Below are 16,530 nucleotides of genomic sequence, written 5' to 3'. Positions count from 1 at the left end.
ATGTTTCTGGGAGAGCCGGTGTGCAAGTGCCTGTGTGTGTATGTGTGCCTGTGAGAGAGAGAATGTGTATGTGTGTGTGTGTGTGTGTGTGTGTGAAGATAAAGTTTGTGTGGCCCTACCTCGCCAATCCATGAGATTCTCAAGGTGACTGGAAATCTAAAGATCCCAGGTATGGAGAGCAGAAGATTTATTTTAATCCTTATTAGTTTTAATTAATGGGTATAATTTGATGTTTCTACTGTTTTAAAATATTTAATTGTTTTTTTGGGAAATATTAGAGCATATTTTAATTATTGAAGTTTTTTTGTTCATCAGATATTTTGAAATATTTTATTGGTGTTTGGAAAATTTTGGATAGTCTATTAGTTAAATCGTATGAAATATTTATTCTTTTTATGAGTATAATTTTACTATTATGAATGATGTTTTATATTTCTTGATTTTATTTTTTAATGTTTTATGAAGAATGGTACTGTTTCTGTTTTTCCATTGTTGCTCTGCTTATAGAGGCTGGCTTGTTGTGGATTCCAGTTCAGTTTTTCTTAGCATGTTTCTATTTATACTTTCTGGTCTCTTTATCCTGTATTTAGTCAGGGTCTGTCTGTGTTCTCCGTGTGTGACCGAAGTGAGGCATTCTGCTACCATATAATTTATCTGTAGTGATCTATAGCAGTCTGGTTTGTTCTGTTTTCCTAATAGGAAGCATATTGGTGTTCTAGGGCCTGGTGCAATGTTCCCTTTTCATGGATAAGATTGTTACCGTTTGAGTGCTAACAGGATTGTTTTGATATGGGAGGTTTACTATATTGTAATGGCAATTCGTGGCTTTATGAGGGTCAAGCCCATACCCAGCACACATTATAAAAAATGAAATTCCATAGGAGTTCCAAGTGTCTTTTTTGCAGGATTTTCTGGTTGGCACCACAGCAGTGCATGTAACTATATTATGCATGCTGGAAGTTATATTTTGCCTCAGAAGACTGTTCTTTTGAATGTTCTTTTTTCATGTAAAATCTGTTATAAATGCATAATTGAATTGTGTGTGTGTATCTGTAGAGGGTGTGTGTATGTGTGTGTATGTGTTTGCAAAGCTATAAGGTTTGCTTAGGGTACCTAATACCCTTCCCTTGACCATGGGTTCCATTTGGGGGGAGTCACTTTTTAAAAATATAGATTGCTGGAGGGAGCTGGGCTTTTTTTATGTTGAGTGCGGGACAGAGACTGAATGATGCGGGGATGGGGGGGGAAGCACAGTAATTTTTGCACAGGGCAGCAATAAAGCTAGCACAGGCCCTGCAGAAAGCCAAACCACACTCATTAGAAAAAGCATTTGCATGTTCTGAATGTGGTAAGTTTCATTTGGACAGTCCATGTCACAAAAAAAAAATCAAAATTCCACCCAGCAGCTAAATCGAGTTCCCGAAGAGAATGTAATAAAAACTTAGGTCAGGAAAATGATACTGATCACTAATCATTTTCTTGCATTGAACCTCACAATTAGCAGGTGTACCTGACTTGCATCTCCCATGCCACTCTGCCTTGCTGCTATACCCTAAACCTTACAACTTAAGATATTCCCGCCACTCTGGGAGGTTGCTTTAGTGTCTTTACACCACTCTTTGTTCTGCTTTATCCCTTTATTGTTGCCTTGGTGTTTTCCCTGCTACCTTTTCTGCTTTGCTGCCCCTTTTTAGTGCCTTAGGATGCTGATGCCAATTTGGGTGTCAGTTTGCCGGTAGTGCTGGTGTCATCTTTTGATGCCTTGGGGGGTTCTTCCCACACTATTCCTCCTCGGATGATGCCTTGGAGAACTCCTGCCAATGCTGGTACTCCTTTGCCCCTTAATTAATTTATTTATTTTGAATTTTTATATACCGATGTTCCTGTATAAAATACATATCGCACCGGTTTACAGAGAACTGAACTGTCGCCTATTCATACCACTTTTGGTGCCACTTTTCCACAGTTTAGATCCTTTAAAATTCTTTCCCCCGTCTGATGATTTCTTCCTGGAAGTTCCATGAGAATTGATGAGAAAACCCCAATTCTGTTGCCTAAAATAGGCAACAGAATGGCAAACAAAAAAACCCAAAACCCCCCCCCAAATTAAATGAATAAACAAATATGTTTTTTTCATTTTGAAACTAAATGAATTGAGAGTCCCACGAAATTAATGAACTAAATAAAATGAAATTTTTTCTGCACATCCTGACATGCACTGCAAATTTGGTGTGAATAGGACAACACATGAAAGTTATTAGGAAGACACATACACAAAGAACGATCTCACCAATCTTTTATTCTTTGCAACGTAGACTAAAATCATTACTGACCTTAAACTCAATTATAACTTCTTGCTATGTGTTCTCCGCTCAAGAATTGCATCCAGTCAATGTTTTTACTATGCCTTGGACTGTGTTAGAGACTAAGCAGTCCTGCACAATTCAAGATGCTATTAAAAATAGCAAAAATCCTGCTTACTAGAACTTTCAGCTAGTGGTAGACTAGGCATTGGTGTATTGAAGGAGAAAATGTGTTCTGCAGCGGATCTTTGGCACCTGTGCATAACTGCTGCATGAAGGCTCAAATGAGGCCCTTTGCAATGAGGCCTTATTTCATGGATGCCTTGCTATGCTGGTACAGCACCCACAGAAAACTGGCCACATTCAAAGGAAACATTCCATGTGGTTCAAGCATTAGGATGTTGTTTCCCCTTCACAGAGTCCCCTCTTGAGTAGTTTTTTAAAATAATTTTAGTCAAAGTTATGTGCCTCTGCTATTCTTAAAGAGATCCCAAAAATATCATGCAAAAAATATGACACCAACTCCTGTGAACTGTTTAAAAGAATTTTTTAATATATTCAGTTCGTGTCTCCCAATTACTGGCTTCTTTTCATCTTTTTTTTTTCCCCCTCCTCTCCCAGGATTCAGGGGACACCTCTGACAGTTCAGATTGGCCAAGTGAATGGACCCTTTCAGATCTCTCTGCTGTATTCATCCTGCGGCCTAGAGAACAAGAGTAGACTTTTGGCTCTGGACTCCCTGCGACTTAGAAATTGTTTCCATGGTAGGTAGTAGAACCTTCTTTTGTTTGGGAAGTTTAATCAATACACAAACACACACACACACGCACAACAAAACTCCACTGTGAAATCAAGTGAATTGAGTATTTATTTCTTTTTTTGATTTTCTTGATGGGGAGCACCAGATTGACAAACACCTTGTTCTCAACTGGGTCCCAAAATAGATAAAATATAGAAAGAATAAAACAGAATAATGACTTCATATTAAGCAGAAAAATAGCTAACAAAAACCATTTAGAAATAGGTTTAGTTATTACATACTTATCTAGAACAGAAGGTGATGGTTCATTGCTGAGCAGAGGGATGGTAACTTTCAAACTGCTGCGCGGGTGCACATGTACAGGTGTTTGTTGGCCATTACCCAGGGCCACGGCTATTTTATAACCTATGGGGCAGATTTTAAAAGCCCTATATTGGTAAATCCAGGAGGCTTTATGCTCCTAGGGGGGGTTATGCACGCCGGGCCTATTTTCAAAAGACCCAGCGATGCGCGTAAAGCCCCAGGCCGCGTATAAGTCCCGGGGCTTGAAAAAAATGGGCGGTCTGGGGGCGGGGCGGGGGCGGGACAGGGCGGTCCAGGGGTGTGGCCAGAGGCCTCTGCAAGGCTGCTGGGCCAGGGGATCGCTAGCCTCTGACAGGCATAACTTGTGAAATAAAGATAGGGGGGATTTTTTTTTCAGGCTGGGGGGCGGGACAAGTAGGGGAAGGGAGGGGGAGGGGAGGAAAGGAAAGGAAAGTTCCCTCCTGAGGCCACTCGGAGGGAACGGGGAAAGCCAGCTGGTCTCCCCGAGGGCTCGGCGCGCACAAGGTGCACTAGTGTGCACCCCCTTGCACGAGCCGACTCCTGATTTTATAACATGCGCGCGGCTGCGCGCGCATGTAATAAAATCGGGCGTACATTTGTGCGGGCCGGATAGCGCGCACAAATATAGGCTGCGCGTACATTTTAAAATCTGCCCCTATGTGTGAATAGGCGTGCATGTTATAAAATAGCCTAACCGTGCGCATGTGTGCTCAATTTTAAGTGGGCGCGCACTTGTGTGTGCAAATCCTGCTTTTACCGCGTAAGTGGCGGAATTTTAAAAGGCCTGCGTGCCGACACCATTGCCAGTTTTCTGAATTCATTGCCCAGTTAAGGGATAGAACTTCTAACCTTCCCAGTGTAAATAGCCTCCCTTCCCTCTTTAGCCACGACCCTTAAAACCCTGCTGATCTGTCTATTTTTTGTTGTTGTTGTTGTTTTATTACTTACACATCATCCATAGCAGAAGTAAAGTTGTACGGCAGGGGACCCCAGCGTGCGCCAGTGAGCAAAAGTATTTACACGCTCATCTCTTGGCCAAGCCCTGACACATCCATGCCCCCGCTCCACCCAGGCCATGCCCACGCCCAGCCCCTTTTTAAAAACTTTTCATTTCATTTGTGTGCACAACAGGAGATACTTGCATACCCGGGTGGCTTTTAAAATCCGCTCGGCCCTGGATGCATCCCCTAATTGATGCACCGTCGAGCTTTTAAAGTTCACCTGCTAGAGTTTTGATTGCAAAAGTATGATGTGATTAGGATTGTTAATATTTATGTAACCCCCTCTTTGGAGACCTCCCGGAATATAGAGGCTCACAACAGTCCCTGGGGCCAATCTTATTCACTGTTCACCTCACTTCTTCCAGACACAGTCTCCATAGGCTGCCAGGGAGCCAGGGTTCCACAGGCGGGGAGGAGGATAAACCTCTGGGGCCCCAGGGTCACTGGGGCGGGAATAAGGTAACATAGTGGGCCAGATTTTAGTAGGTACGCGGGGGCGTAGATTTGTGCGCAACCCGGTGTGCACAAATCTATGCCCGATTTTATAACATGCGCGCAGTCGCGCGCATGTTATAAAATCCAGGGTTGGCGCGCGCAAGAGGGTGCACACTTGTGCACCTCGTGCGCACCGAGCCTAGGGGAGCCCCGATGGCTTTCCCCGTTCCCTCCGAGGCCGCTACGATTTCGGAGCGGCCTCGGAGGGAACTTTCCTTCCGCTCCCCCACCTTCCCCTCCCTTCCCCTACCTAACCCACCCCCCAGCCCTACATAAATCACACCCCCCTACCTTTTTTTTAAAAGTTGCGCCTGCCTCTGGGCAGGCGTAGGTTGCACGCGCCGGCCAAGTACCGGAATGCAATCCCCCCAGCACGGCCGCTGTGCCTGAAGCCTCGGTCCCGCCCCTGCCCTCGGACCACCCCACCCCACCCACTCCCCGCCCCTTTTTTCAAATCCCGGGACATACGCGCATCCCTGGGCTTGTGTGCGTTGCCGGGCCTATGCAAAATAGGCTTGGCGTGTGCAGGAGCGGGTTTAAAAGGGTTACGTGCGTATATTATGCGCGTAACCCTTTTAAAATCCACCCCAGTGCCTCGCAAAGGTACTCAGAATTTTGAAGTCCTTGCTTGGGGTGTCTTTGACCCAGAAGAAAACAGGTGAGACACTTGAATTTGGTGTTCCAAATATTGTTGACTCTAACCAAAATGCTTAAAATGTTCAATCCACAAAAATAAGGCTCAATAAAATCTTCATACAAAATCAATAGACCAAGGGTTTCTGGTCTTAAGCTGGTCAAACTAAGTCAGTGTCTCACTTGGTAGTAATGCTGGAGATCCTATTCCTGGATAGTAGGGAGCAGGCCCTAATAGGACAGAAATCTCCTGTATCTTTCTCCTGATGGTAAATTTCAATGGTGGGTTTCTGCTGACACAAACTTGGAAAACATTCAGTGTCCAATCAAAATTCCTCTTCTTTTTCTGGTGGGCAGGACTTGATGACAAAAATGATCTTCCCAACACAATTGGAAAAACCCTTTCTTAAAAAAAAAATAGAAAGAAAATTTCTCTTCTAGCACTGGACACTGCAGGCCCTCCCTTCTTCTTTGTAGGGGAGGCAACAGTTCCTTAATCTGTCCTTCCTCAGGCAGGGGGGGGGGGGGGGACTTCCCTCCTGGCCAGGAAGAGGTCTCAACGCAAAACTCTGCCAAAAGGGACAACACTCCTTCAAAACTTCTTCTTCTCCCTTCAAGAGACAGTGTTCCCCAGGTCTGTGAGGGCACTGGTGAAAGCAAAGTTCCAACCCACTGGGTAGGCCGTGGAGCCTAAAAAAAAAGGTTTACTATCATTTTCTTCCCTCCTTTCCAAAGGCAAAACTACTGCCACCACCTCTACACATGCACCTCCCACATTTATAAGGAATGGCTGATCAATCCAGGCTAACCTCAAAAGAAGAAGCCCTTAGGGATGCTCTACAAATTGCTGGAAATTTCCCTAAGGGTAGCCTAAGGGCAATTTAGTTAGTAAAGGGGTCGAAGCATCCCTTACATATAATAAACTAGTTCCACCACAGTATTCATTATTCTTAAAAGTCAGTGTGTCAGAGTATGAGGAAGTCTTTTAACTGCCCAAATTCACTTTATAATAATGGTAAGGGTGCCACTTTGTGCTTGCTGTAATCCAGTGGTGCTCAAACCAGACCGTAGGGCTATTTGGCTTTGCATATAATAATTTATATAAAATATACCCTTTATGATTGCTCCAAGTTTACCAGACCATAATACAATTACCATTTGTCTTAGGTAATTGGTTTCATTAGGGGTTTTATTAAGCCTATTGCAATAAATTTATCACAATAAACTTAATGATTGTCAGGCGTTAAAAGGGAGACATATTAGCAAATATTTCAAATAGGAAAGTATTCTGTTCTCATAAAGTCAGCAAGACTATTATAAAATCAGCAAGATACTAGCACATCAAGTTAACTTCAGACTTGCACTTATACGGTAAAAGATTCTAACTACCCATATATAGGAACTTAAATACCCAACCTTATGTAACCCCAACTCCGGGTGCGGACTGCTACCCCATGAGGCCATAACCCGCCCAGGCTTGTTTGACCACTGACTCTTTCTTCCAGGGCCTGGATCCTTGGTCGGGTTTGGGGGGGAGAGTGGTGACTCCCAAGGCCCCGAGTGCTAAGAGTGGCTTCTTTGTCTCCTTTTATTATTTCCCTGGAGCAATCAATGTATGTCTGTCCCACAGCGTGCTGGGTGTGCCAAAGAAAGACTGGAGTCACTGGGTGAGTGTGCAAAGGAATATTTACAGATGAAAACAATGAAAACTGGCACAATCTTAATTCACAGCAGCACAATGATTCCTCTTGCCACAATTTCTTCCTCAATCTGTGCAGGAAGGTCAAACATCAGCCAGGGGAATTCCTACCCTCCAGGGCTTGGAAAAATAGGATCCCCAGGTGGGCAGGGTGTCCCCCTTTCAACTCTGCACAGAGAGATAAACTCCTCTCTTGCCCCAGGGTTTGCAAGCACCGGTTGGCTGACTGGCTTTGCCTTTACTCACAGTTTATTGGATTAGTCTTGGTTACTGTTGCAGTCCTTGTTCTTTTCTTTTTTTTGTTGTTGTTCTTTTTTTATCCGGATGGGAGGAACCCTGAGAGCAGGACTCTTAAGGCTCCCAGCAGGTCAGAATGGCAGTCAGAACTTCTGACCTAGATCTTTAAATTAGGTTTACAAAACTCAGAAAAACTCTGGGGTGGCTCCCAGCGGGTCACTACGCCTCCTTCCTCACCAAGGCTCAAACGGGGGGGCAGGTCTTCCCTAACCAGCCCAGGCCCAAACCCAGCCTTCCCCATTCCCTGAACCAGGCTCTGAACAGGCTCCAGAGAGGCCCCAATACTTAAAGAGTAAAAGTCCCAAAAAATGACCCAGAGGGGACTAACCCTACCAGACAGCTTGTATACTGGAAAGGAATCCCTCCCGACACTGCCGGGACCACCAAGCAGGGCTTGTCTGGCTGACACCGGCTGGACCTGTAAAATAACAAAACTCCAACTCCTCTCTACCTTCTGACTCAGTACTAAACCCAAAGGCCTGCCTCCCCAGCTGTAGCAAGGGCAGTATTACAAGTGGGCAGGTCATGGCAAACCCTGCAGAAGGAGGGGCTGCATCTGCATGGACCTCCCAAATCCTTCCTCCTCTGACCAGCTGACATTCGGGCCGATTCAGTAAAGTCCGCGGGAGAGCCGACGAACGCCCGCTCTCCCGGCGCGCGCACAGGCCACTCGCCTGTGCGCGTGATTCAGTATTTAAATTAGGCCTGGTGGTAGAAACGGGTAAAAGGAGGCACTAGGGACACTAGCGCGTCCCTGGCGCCTCCTTTTGGAACGGAGCAGCGGCTGTCAGCGGGTTTGACAGCCGACGCTCAATTTTGCCGGCATCGGTTCTCGAGCCCGCTGACAGCCACGGGCTCGGAAACCGGACGCCGACAAAATTGAGCGTCCGGTTTTCAGACCGACAGCCGCCGGCCCATTTTAATTTTTTTTTCTTTTTTTTTTACTTTTTTTACCCTTCGGGACCTCCGACTTAATATCGCCATGATATTAAGTCGGAGGGTGCACAGAAAGGCAGTTTTTACTACTTTTTTGTGCACTTTCCCGGTGCCAGCAGAAACTATCACCTACCTTTGGGTAGGCTCTAATTCTTAAAGTAAAATGTGCGGCTTGGCTGCACATTTAACTTTCTGTATCGCGCGGGAATACCTAATAGGGCCCTCAACATGCATTTGCATGTTGAGGGCCCTATTAGGTGCCGCAGGTTGGACGCGCATTTTCCTCCCCTTACTGAATAAGGGGTAAGGGAAAATGCGCATCCAAGGGCAGGTTAACAGTGCGCTCCTCGGAGCGCACTGTACTGTATCGGCCTGAATGTCACTAAATACACAGGGCTTATTAGTAACCCAAGAAGTGCCTGGGTTACACCTTTCTCCCATTTATTCAAGTCTGGAAAAGGGGCAGAGACTCTTGCACAGATTTCACAATTGGATGCATGAAGAACCAGTTTCTCACATCATGGCATGGTAGTCACCTTAATACGATCACCATTGTTCAACGTATAAAACTGTTCAGGAGAGCAAATCAGCCAATCTACCTGAGCTGGGCCCAAATCCAAGCAGGTTCTACACCTTGTAGGTACTAATATACAAGACCTGCAGACTCCATCCTGTAATTTGAAAAGTTAGACAGATTCATGATATACATTCACCAAGTTAGGGTGAATAATAATAGAATATGTGAATATGCCAGGCCTGCCACTGCTGGCTACTAATGGGTGCTGCCACTACTCTTTTAAGGAACACCATAATACATTGCACACTGTGCTGTCAACCCCATCTTTATGGGAAGGTGAAACTCTGGGTTCTCCAGACTAGAGCACAAATGACTCACTTCATTAGAATCAAATTCCTGGGAGAAACCTGGATGAGGTTTCTCAGGATCCTGAGGAGAGAAAACAAGGTAAATTGCTGTAGGTGCTACTAGATGGTACTTCTCTAGAACTTTTTACTGTAACCAATAAGGTAACACATCAGAGGAGCAACTGGCACCCCACCTACAAAGGAAATGATTGCTTTAATGGTATTAATTGCAAATGAAACCAGGGACACCAAGTTCAAACAATTTTTTGCTATTTTTATAGTAAGGGTTTTTTAAATTTTCCTTTGTGTAAACCAATGCATAATCAATTAATATGCAACATAAATAATGAACACTTCAAACAGAAGCACAATAAGGCACTTAAAATATGGCTTCTCAGTAACCAATGAAAATAAATCCTCCCCATGTTGGGTAAGGAATATTAAACAAAAGTTCTTGAAATTTCTTTCAGCAACCAGCAAAGCAGGATCTTCTTGCCTTCTTCTAGGCCTCTTGACTGACCAGGTCAAGTGGTTGATTGAAGAGTACAAATAAAATGGGAGAAAGTCCAAATGAAAATTGTTTCCCTCATTGGAGGAAAACTTTTAGTTCTTCTGAACAATCACCATTCTTCCCACAACCCCTATACAAGGTCAAAACACATGTATTTACTACATCAATATCCCCCAAGGCCTGGGGGTAAGCAAACCTTCTCTTTTAAGAACATTTTTTTTATCACATTGCATAGTGAAACACTTTTTTTCTATTACTCTGCATTACATTAATTGAAACTGGGAGGTGACTCACTGTGGCTCATAGTAAGCTGGATGAGGCTTATTAACAGCCACCCCACAGGGCAGGTGACATTCAATAGAGTACTCTGTAGGGGTACCAGATTCATGTTGGAAAACCACACCATGCTTGCAGCCCAAACACATTTCATGCATCTGTCTGGCCAACTCTCGGGGGTAATCAGGATGGTCTCTCTTGAACCCAGGATCAGTGGAATTCTTCACGATCCCTCGATCAGCCTCCTCCTCCTGCAGCCACTCCTCATGGTTGTTTTCCACAAACTCCATAATGTGCATGGTACATAAGGGTAGTGCAGTCTGAATGCTGCCAACACCCTCCTGCAAACCAGCCTCTCCACCTGGGAGGCTCTCAGCAGATCTCTGGGGTTGCTGCAGGTGCTAGGTGCAACCCATGATTGGTTGCAGACATCCGGGTGCAAAGCCTGATCGAATAGCTCACTTGGTATAGTGACTCTGGTAGCAGCCACTGGATAGTAGGCTTCGCTGGGGACTGGAGACTCTGACATTGATGAATCCTGCAGCTCCACTCCAGGGGAGCCACTGCCTGCTTGGGAGATGTTCCCTGATGAAATGCCAGAACTAGTAGACACCACGCACCCCCTCATAGCCATGGTGCCATACTCTCGGTTGCTTTGTGGTTCTTTGGCGTAGAGGTTGACTTCTGGGGCAGCGATCACAAATCTTTCCCATGCTGTCCGGGCAATAATAGCCATGTTCCACTCCAAAGCCCCTTTACTTTTCTCCCTTGAGCTATGTTGGAATCCTCCTGAAGACGTAGAGCTGGAGGACCAGTATCTGAGGACTGGCCTCTGCCATGACCTGAGTCTGGGGGTTGCAGGGTTGGAAGGCTTTGAGTAACTCCTTACTGTCTTAGTTTAGTCACAGGCCTCCTGAGGGCAGGCCTACCTCATTCGATTTTTTTCTCTTCTTCCGCCTCCTGCTCTTGAGCACAGCTACAATGTCCCCCCAGGAGGGAGTGGCATTCATAGGTGGACTGGTAAGTTCTGCTGCAATTACTGGTTTGATGGTAAGGGCAGCCACTTCTGGGGAATGCTCACCTCTTCCAGGGCTTTGATGTTACCACTCACTGTTGGAGCAGGGGATCCTTGCTGTCCTTCCATCAGGGTTCCCTGATGGGCGGAGTTATCACCACTCCTCTCTAATGTTGCTGATGGAGAGGTAAAGGGTCCCTTTAGAGTGACTTGTTTGAGCTCGGAGGGCATTATCATCACTCCCCTCTGATGTTGCTGATGGGGAGATAGAATGTCCCTTTAGAGCGACTTGTTTGAGCTTGGAGGGTGGGGGCAACCTAGAGATGTCCATCACTACATGCGAACTGAGAAACCGGGCCTCGGGCCCAGATACTGGCGGCACTGAAGCTGAAACGGCTGTGCTGGCTGGAGTATGTAGCAATCGGCGCATTCCACTGCACCCATTGATCTCACTCCTTTCAGAGTAATTTTCAGTCTCCTGTGAGGGATGAAAAAGATGGGAGTTTCGCCTGCTACCATAGTGATCCCAGCTGCTACCCTGGCAGTGAAAACAATGTTCTGCTCTGGCGACCCAGTGTTGCTCCCCATCCCTGGATGGTCACTTAACCACTCTTCTGAGCCGTGAACTGATCTGTGGCTCTGCTGCTGCCAAATCACATTGAACTGGCCATTAGATATTCACATTCAAAGTGGAACATCACACGTTTTTGTACTCACTGCTGCTTCACCTGCTGCATCGCCATCCAGCTCTGGCAAGGCTTTGCCTCATGCAGCATGGTCAATGTGATGACGTCGCTCGTGCATCCCAGCATCAACCTGGTTGATGATGGCAGATGCCAATGCATACTTCACTGCCCCCCTTTCTTTTGGTGCTTTTTGACTTGATGTGAATGATTTTGGCTGGAGCGACTTTGGCGCGAACAATGACCATCTTGGTAAAGGGCACATTTTTCTTTATAATGTTTGGCTATGATCAGCAGCTGTAACCCGGCAATTATTAAGTCCACTTCGACACAATGTGCACCCTGTACTCATTCGAGCCCCACGTTGGGCGCCATTTTATGTAACCCCCCCACAACTCCGGGTGCGGACTGCTACCCGATGAGGCCATAAAAATATTTGTTGTTCACATGGGGACAGAAACTCTCCCAGGCTAGCTTGAACACTGACTCTTCCTTCCAGGACCTGGATCCTTGGTCAAGTGGGAGGGGGGAGGTGGCTCCCAAGGCCCTGAGTGCTAAGGGTGGCTTTATTGTCTCCTTTTATTATTTCCCTGGGGCAACCAATGTATGTCTATCGCACTTACCTAATACACTCTATGTCTGGAGATCTCTTCCTTGCTGCTGCTGGGTGGCTGCTGTTACACAGTCTCATGGATATCTCCAGGTCTTTAGGCCAGCACTGCTCTATCTTCAGTGATCAGCACTTAGCCTGCAAGGGAGTGGGACAATCCTAGCTACTTGAGGGAAACTGGGATTGTTCAATCCCACAGGCTAAGGAGCATAAGGGGTGAGGGGTCAGTCTGCTCCTGTTGGTACATGTGACTCCTTCCTGAGTCCTTTGTTCTAACCTCTTAGAATGAGATTAATTTGCATTTCTTAGTTCATTAATTCAAATCAATTTGCTTCAAGACAAGCAAAATGGTTGGTCCAAATCATCCAATTTTTTTCCAGTCAGGTCACCTATCAGCCAGAAAAATATTCAGGCTGATGCAATAAAGTGCATGTAAAAAATGTGCTTCCAAACTGGGCACCAGTTTATTTTTAACATGTACACATCCACCTCTCCTGGACACCGGATGAAATACGTAAATGAGCTGCCTCACTAAAACAGATGGACTAGTGATAAATTGGGCTTCCCTAGTGCATCGGATGCCCAGGAGACGAGGCTGTCTGCAGGTAACCAAAATGGACACTCAATTTACGAGCTTAGATTTTATCTTATGGCAGTGAATTTACTGCCACAATATACAAGCACAATATATACGGCCTGGAGCATGTATATTGTGCGTACGTATTGTGCACCCAGAAATTGTTTTTTCCCTCAAGGCTTCTTTTTTTCAGGATGCTGCTTTCTGTGGTTCCTCCTACTTGTATCGCGATGATCCTAGGTAGGAGGAACCATGGAAAAGCAGTATTTTTTTGTTTTTAAGTAGACCCCTTGATGTATGGCAAGACTTTATGCCTCCTCCAGGGCAGGCGTAAAATTTGATGGGTTAAAAAATACACCTTGGCACACGGCAATTTTTGCCTTGCAGGCTAATAGCTAATAGATTCATCTATATGGTATTTACATGTGATGAGTGCTATTAGCTACACCTTTGTTTGGGATGCACGTTTTGGAGGTGCTGATCCCCTTATTGCATCAGGATTATGGATGCGCATCCAAAACACACGTCCAACCGCTCATTAACCTGTGCACTAGGCTGGGCTCGCTTTATTACATCAGCCTCATTGACTATAAGGTTTGTGGCAAACATCTCTTGATAAGCCTACAGGCTGGATTTGTGTAACAAAGCCATAATACCCCAGCCACCTCTGTTTTCCAAAAACAATCCTTCTTTCTCCTTGTTTTATTCTGTGCAGAGAATAGTCATTGTTGGCACTCTTTTCTGAGAAAGATGGTTAAGCATTCCATGTGACTTTGAGAGAGAGACTCCATCTTGTCAACATATATACAGTTAGAAGGTTTTACTAGCCCTTGCTCCTACAGGTCTTCCGACTCGCCCCTAGCCAGTCGAGTTGTCAGGATATCCCTCTGAATATGCATGAGATATGTTTGCATCCACTGTGTTCAGTGTATGCAATTATCTCATATTCATAGTCTAACCAGTATATGCACCTCATGATATCCTTTACAGAGTTTGATACTTGGTTTTGTATGCAGCCATGTTAGAGAATGGGGAAGTTCAAGTCTATATCTAATGTTGCTCAGTTATGAAGCTAAAGTAAAGTCTATGCTTAAGACCATATCAATAAGGTGTGCCTGGCTATATGGACCACGTTTTGGATGCAATCCATTTACCAATTCACGTACACTATTCATGTGACATCTGTATGATAAAATCACCTTTCTGCGATGACCAGCAATATATGGCCCAGCACTGTTTTTAAGTAACACATTTCATAGTATAGCAGTACAGGAGAGGGCTTCCTTTTCCTAAGGATCTCATATTCCTGGAAGAAATGTTTTCTGTTCTTTCTGATGCTGTTTTTTTATAAGTTTGTATAGAACCTCACAATTTGGGGGGGAAAGTTTACGGTTACTACTATAAAGCTCAGTAAAACTATAGACAAGGGAAAAAGATACAAAATGGAAGAATGAGGTTAAACATAAAGTAGATCCATTTTGTGATTGTTGCAATATGGAAGTACCATGATGCTACAAGAGCAATGAACACCATAAGAAACCATCATTGGTATATCATCAGTATTAACTCACTTCATCCATTTTAACATCTGCCAGATACATCAGATGAACAAGGTCTTCATATTTCCTCATGCCCAGATGCTTCTGATTTCGCCTGCATGCATGGGAGCTGCATCAGCCGCCTACAAGTGTGCAACTTCCACATAGACTGTCCTAGCAACGAAGATGAAGGTGCTATTTGTAGTGAGTATAAAACATGTTTCTTTCTTCTTTATAGAGCTACATTGTTTTCCAAAGTTAGTGTTCATCTCTTGCAAAATTATGCAACAGCTTAGTACTAATCTGCTTACTGTATGTATGGAAGAACAATGTAGAAAAGGGAGTAAGTGGGATAGGGTAACTTTGAACTAATATCCTGGCAGTACTTCCAACATAGCTTAATACTTAATACCTAGATTACATGACCTCCTTTTTCCAAGTAGAAGAAATCCAGAAATGATGTGGTCCATATTCAGCTGCTTAACTGTTATCTTGGCCGAGAATTTGGAGGAGCAGCCTCACTGCTGAATATACGTGACTATCTAATAGTTAGCCAAGGAAGTTTATCCAGCTACCTTTAGACCACTTGAATAGATGGTCTAACGTATCCAGTTAATTTAGCCAGATAAGGCTGAATATTAGCACTTATCCAGCTAAGTGAGCTTGCTAAGTTGCTCTGTCCCTGAATGCCCCTGTCTCACCCCTCACTTACCCAAATAACTGTTTAGCTAAATAAAGTTATCCAGATAACTTTTTAGCTGGATAAAGTTATCCAGATAAGTGGTGGCCATTGAACATGGCCAAATATTGAAATGGCACAACTTAGCCAGATAAGTCCAAACTTATCCAGCTAAGAGGTGCTGACTGTTGGCCTCCGTGGATTTTCATCCTAAAGCATGAGATGAAATAATTCCAGAAATTGATGCAACTTGAACACCATTTCTTTAAAATCTTTTGCTAGAGAAAACATCTAATGAGCTGGAGAAGAGACTCCTTTTATTACACCTCCTTATTTGGGGTGAAGAGATGTTATGGATTCAGCTGCTGAGATACTGTATCTTGAAGGATGATTCTACAAGGTTTCGTTCTGAGCTTTTTCTTGTCTGGATATATTCCAGTCCCAAGACACAAGGCAGTGGAGGAGCCCTATGAAAGATCCTCATTACACTTACAAATTTCATTGTCTCCAAATCTCCCCTCCTTTTAACTTCTCCCTCTTGTTTCCTCTTTCAGAAGACAGACTTCCAGAAGGTGCATACTGTTCTTTTGAAGCAGGGACTTGTGGCTGGACCTTGGATAGCCGAGCAGCTATACCCTGGACCTTTAAGGATTCAGCACAGATGGGATCTGAAATTCCATTCCTGGGATCCTCTTTGCAGGCTACTGCAAGTAGGTGAATCCTAAAGCCTACTGTACCTCATGCACATGAGCTCCCACTCAGACCTGGCTCCATATATTCCTCTTTTCCTGTTGTTGCTGGGTTTGGAGTCCCACATTTATCTTTTTTTAGTTTGTTTGTTTGTTTGCTTGCTTTTGGGAAGGGAACGTGGCATGGCATTGATTAAAATATAGGGGGCAGTCTAATATCAGCTTCTCCTAGTACGAGTCACTTTGAGAGATGCTGTGGCAATCCTTGAGGGAAAACTGAAACAGCTATTCCAGTGCTTATTTCTCACTGAAGGAGCCTAGAGAAGTCAGCTGGTTTGAAGCTCCCTGTCTCTCCGGGAGACTTCTAACAGTTGATGAGCTCGTAGATAGTCAGAAATAAGACAGACATAAGAGGATTTTACTACTGTGATTCCCTTGTCAACTAAAAATCTAAAATTATGCCCAGGAGCAGTGGCCTTGATGGAAGGCTTTATAATCCAAATTAGCTCAGTTTTAGAGGCATTGAGTTTTAATTTATTAGCACTCATCCAATTACTGATCTCATCCAGACATGAGGCCAGTGTATCATAATGGTTGACACCCAGATCACAGATTTATAACCTCTGTAGAAAAACAAAGA

At 44.5% G+C, this 16,530-nt stretch overlaps 1 protein-coding gene across 1 annotated transcript in view; it reads left to right on the top strand.

Annotated features, from left to right (window-relative positions):
* The window catches only part of LTK (leukocyte receptor tyrosine kinase), a 170,968-nt gene that overhangs the window by 42,203 nt on the left and 112,235 nt on the right, over positions 1–16,530 (top strand). The window contains exons 2-4 of the mRNA XM_029598654.1: positions 2,925–3,067; positions 14,580–14,726; positions 15,756–15,911. Of these exons, the coding sequence (XP_029454514.1) occupies positions 14,642–14,726; positions 15,756–15,911 (241 nt within the window). The 5' untranslated portion in view covers positions 2,925–3,067; positions 14,580–14,641. The remainder of the gene's footprint in view (positions 1–2,924; positions 3,068–14,579; positions 14,727–15,755; positions 15,912–16,530) is intronic.

The sequence above is a fragment of the Rhinatrema bivittatum genome, chromosome 4 (assembly GCF_901001135.1).
Source record: "Rhinatrema bivittatum chromosome 4, aRhiBiv1.1, whole genome shotgun sequence".
NCBI classification, from domain to species: domain Eukaryota; kingdom Metazoa; phylum Chordata; class Amphibia; order Gymnophiona; family Rhinatrematidae; genus Rhinatrema; species Rhinatrema bivittatum.
This window is presented reverse-complemented; position numbering and strand designations above follow the sequence as displayed.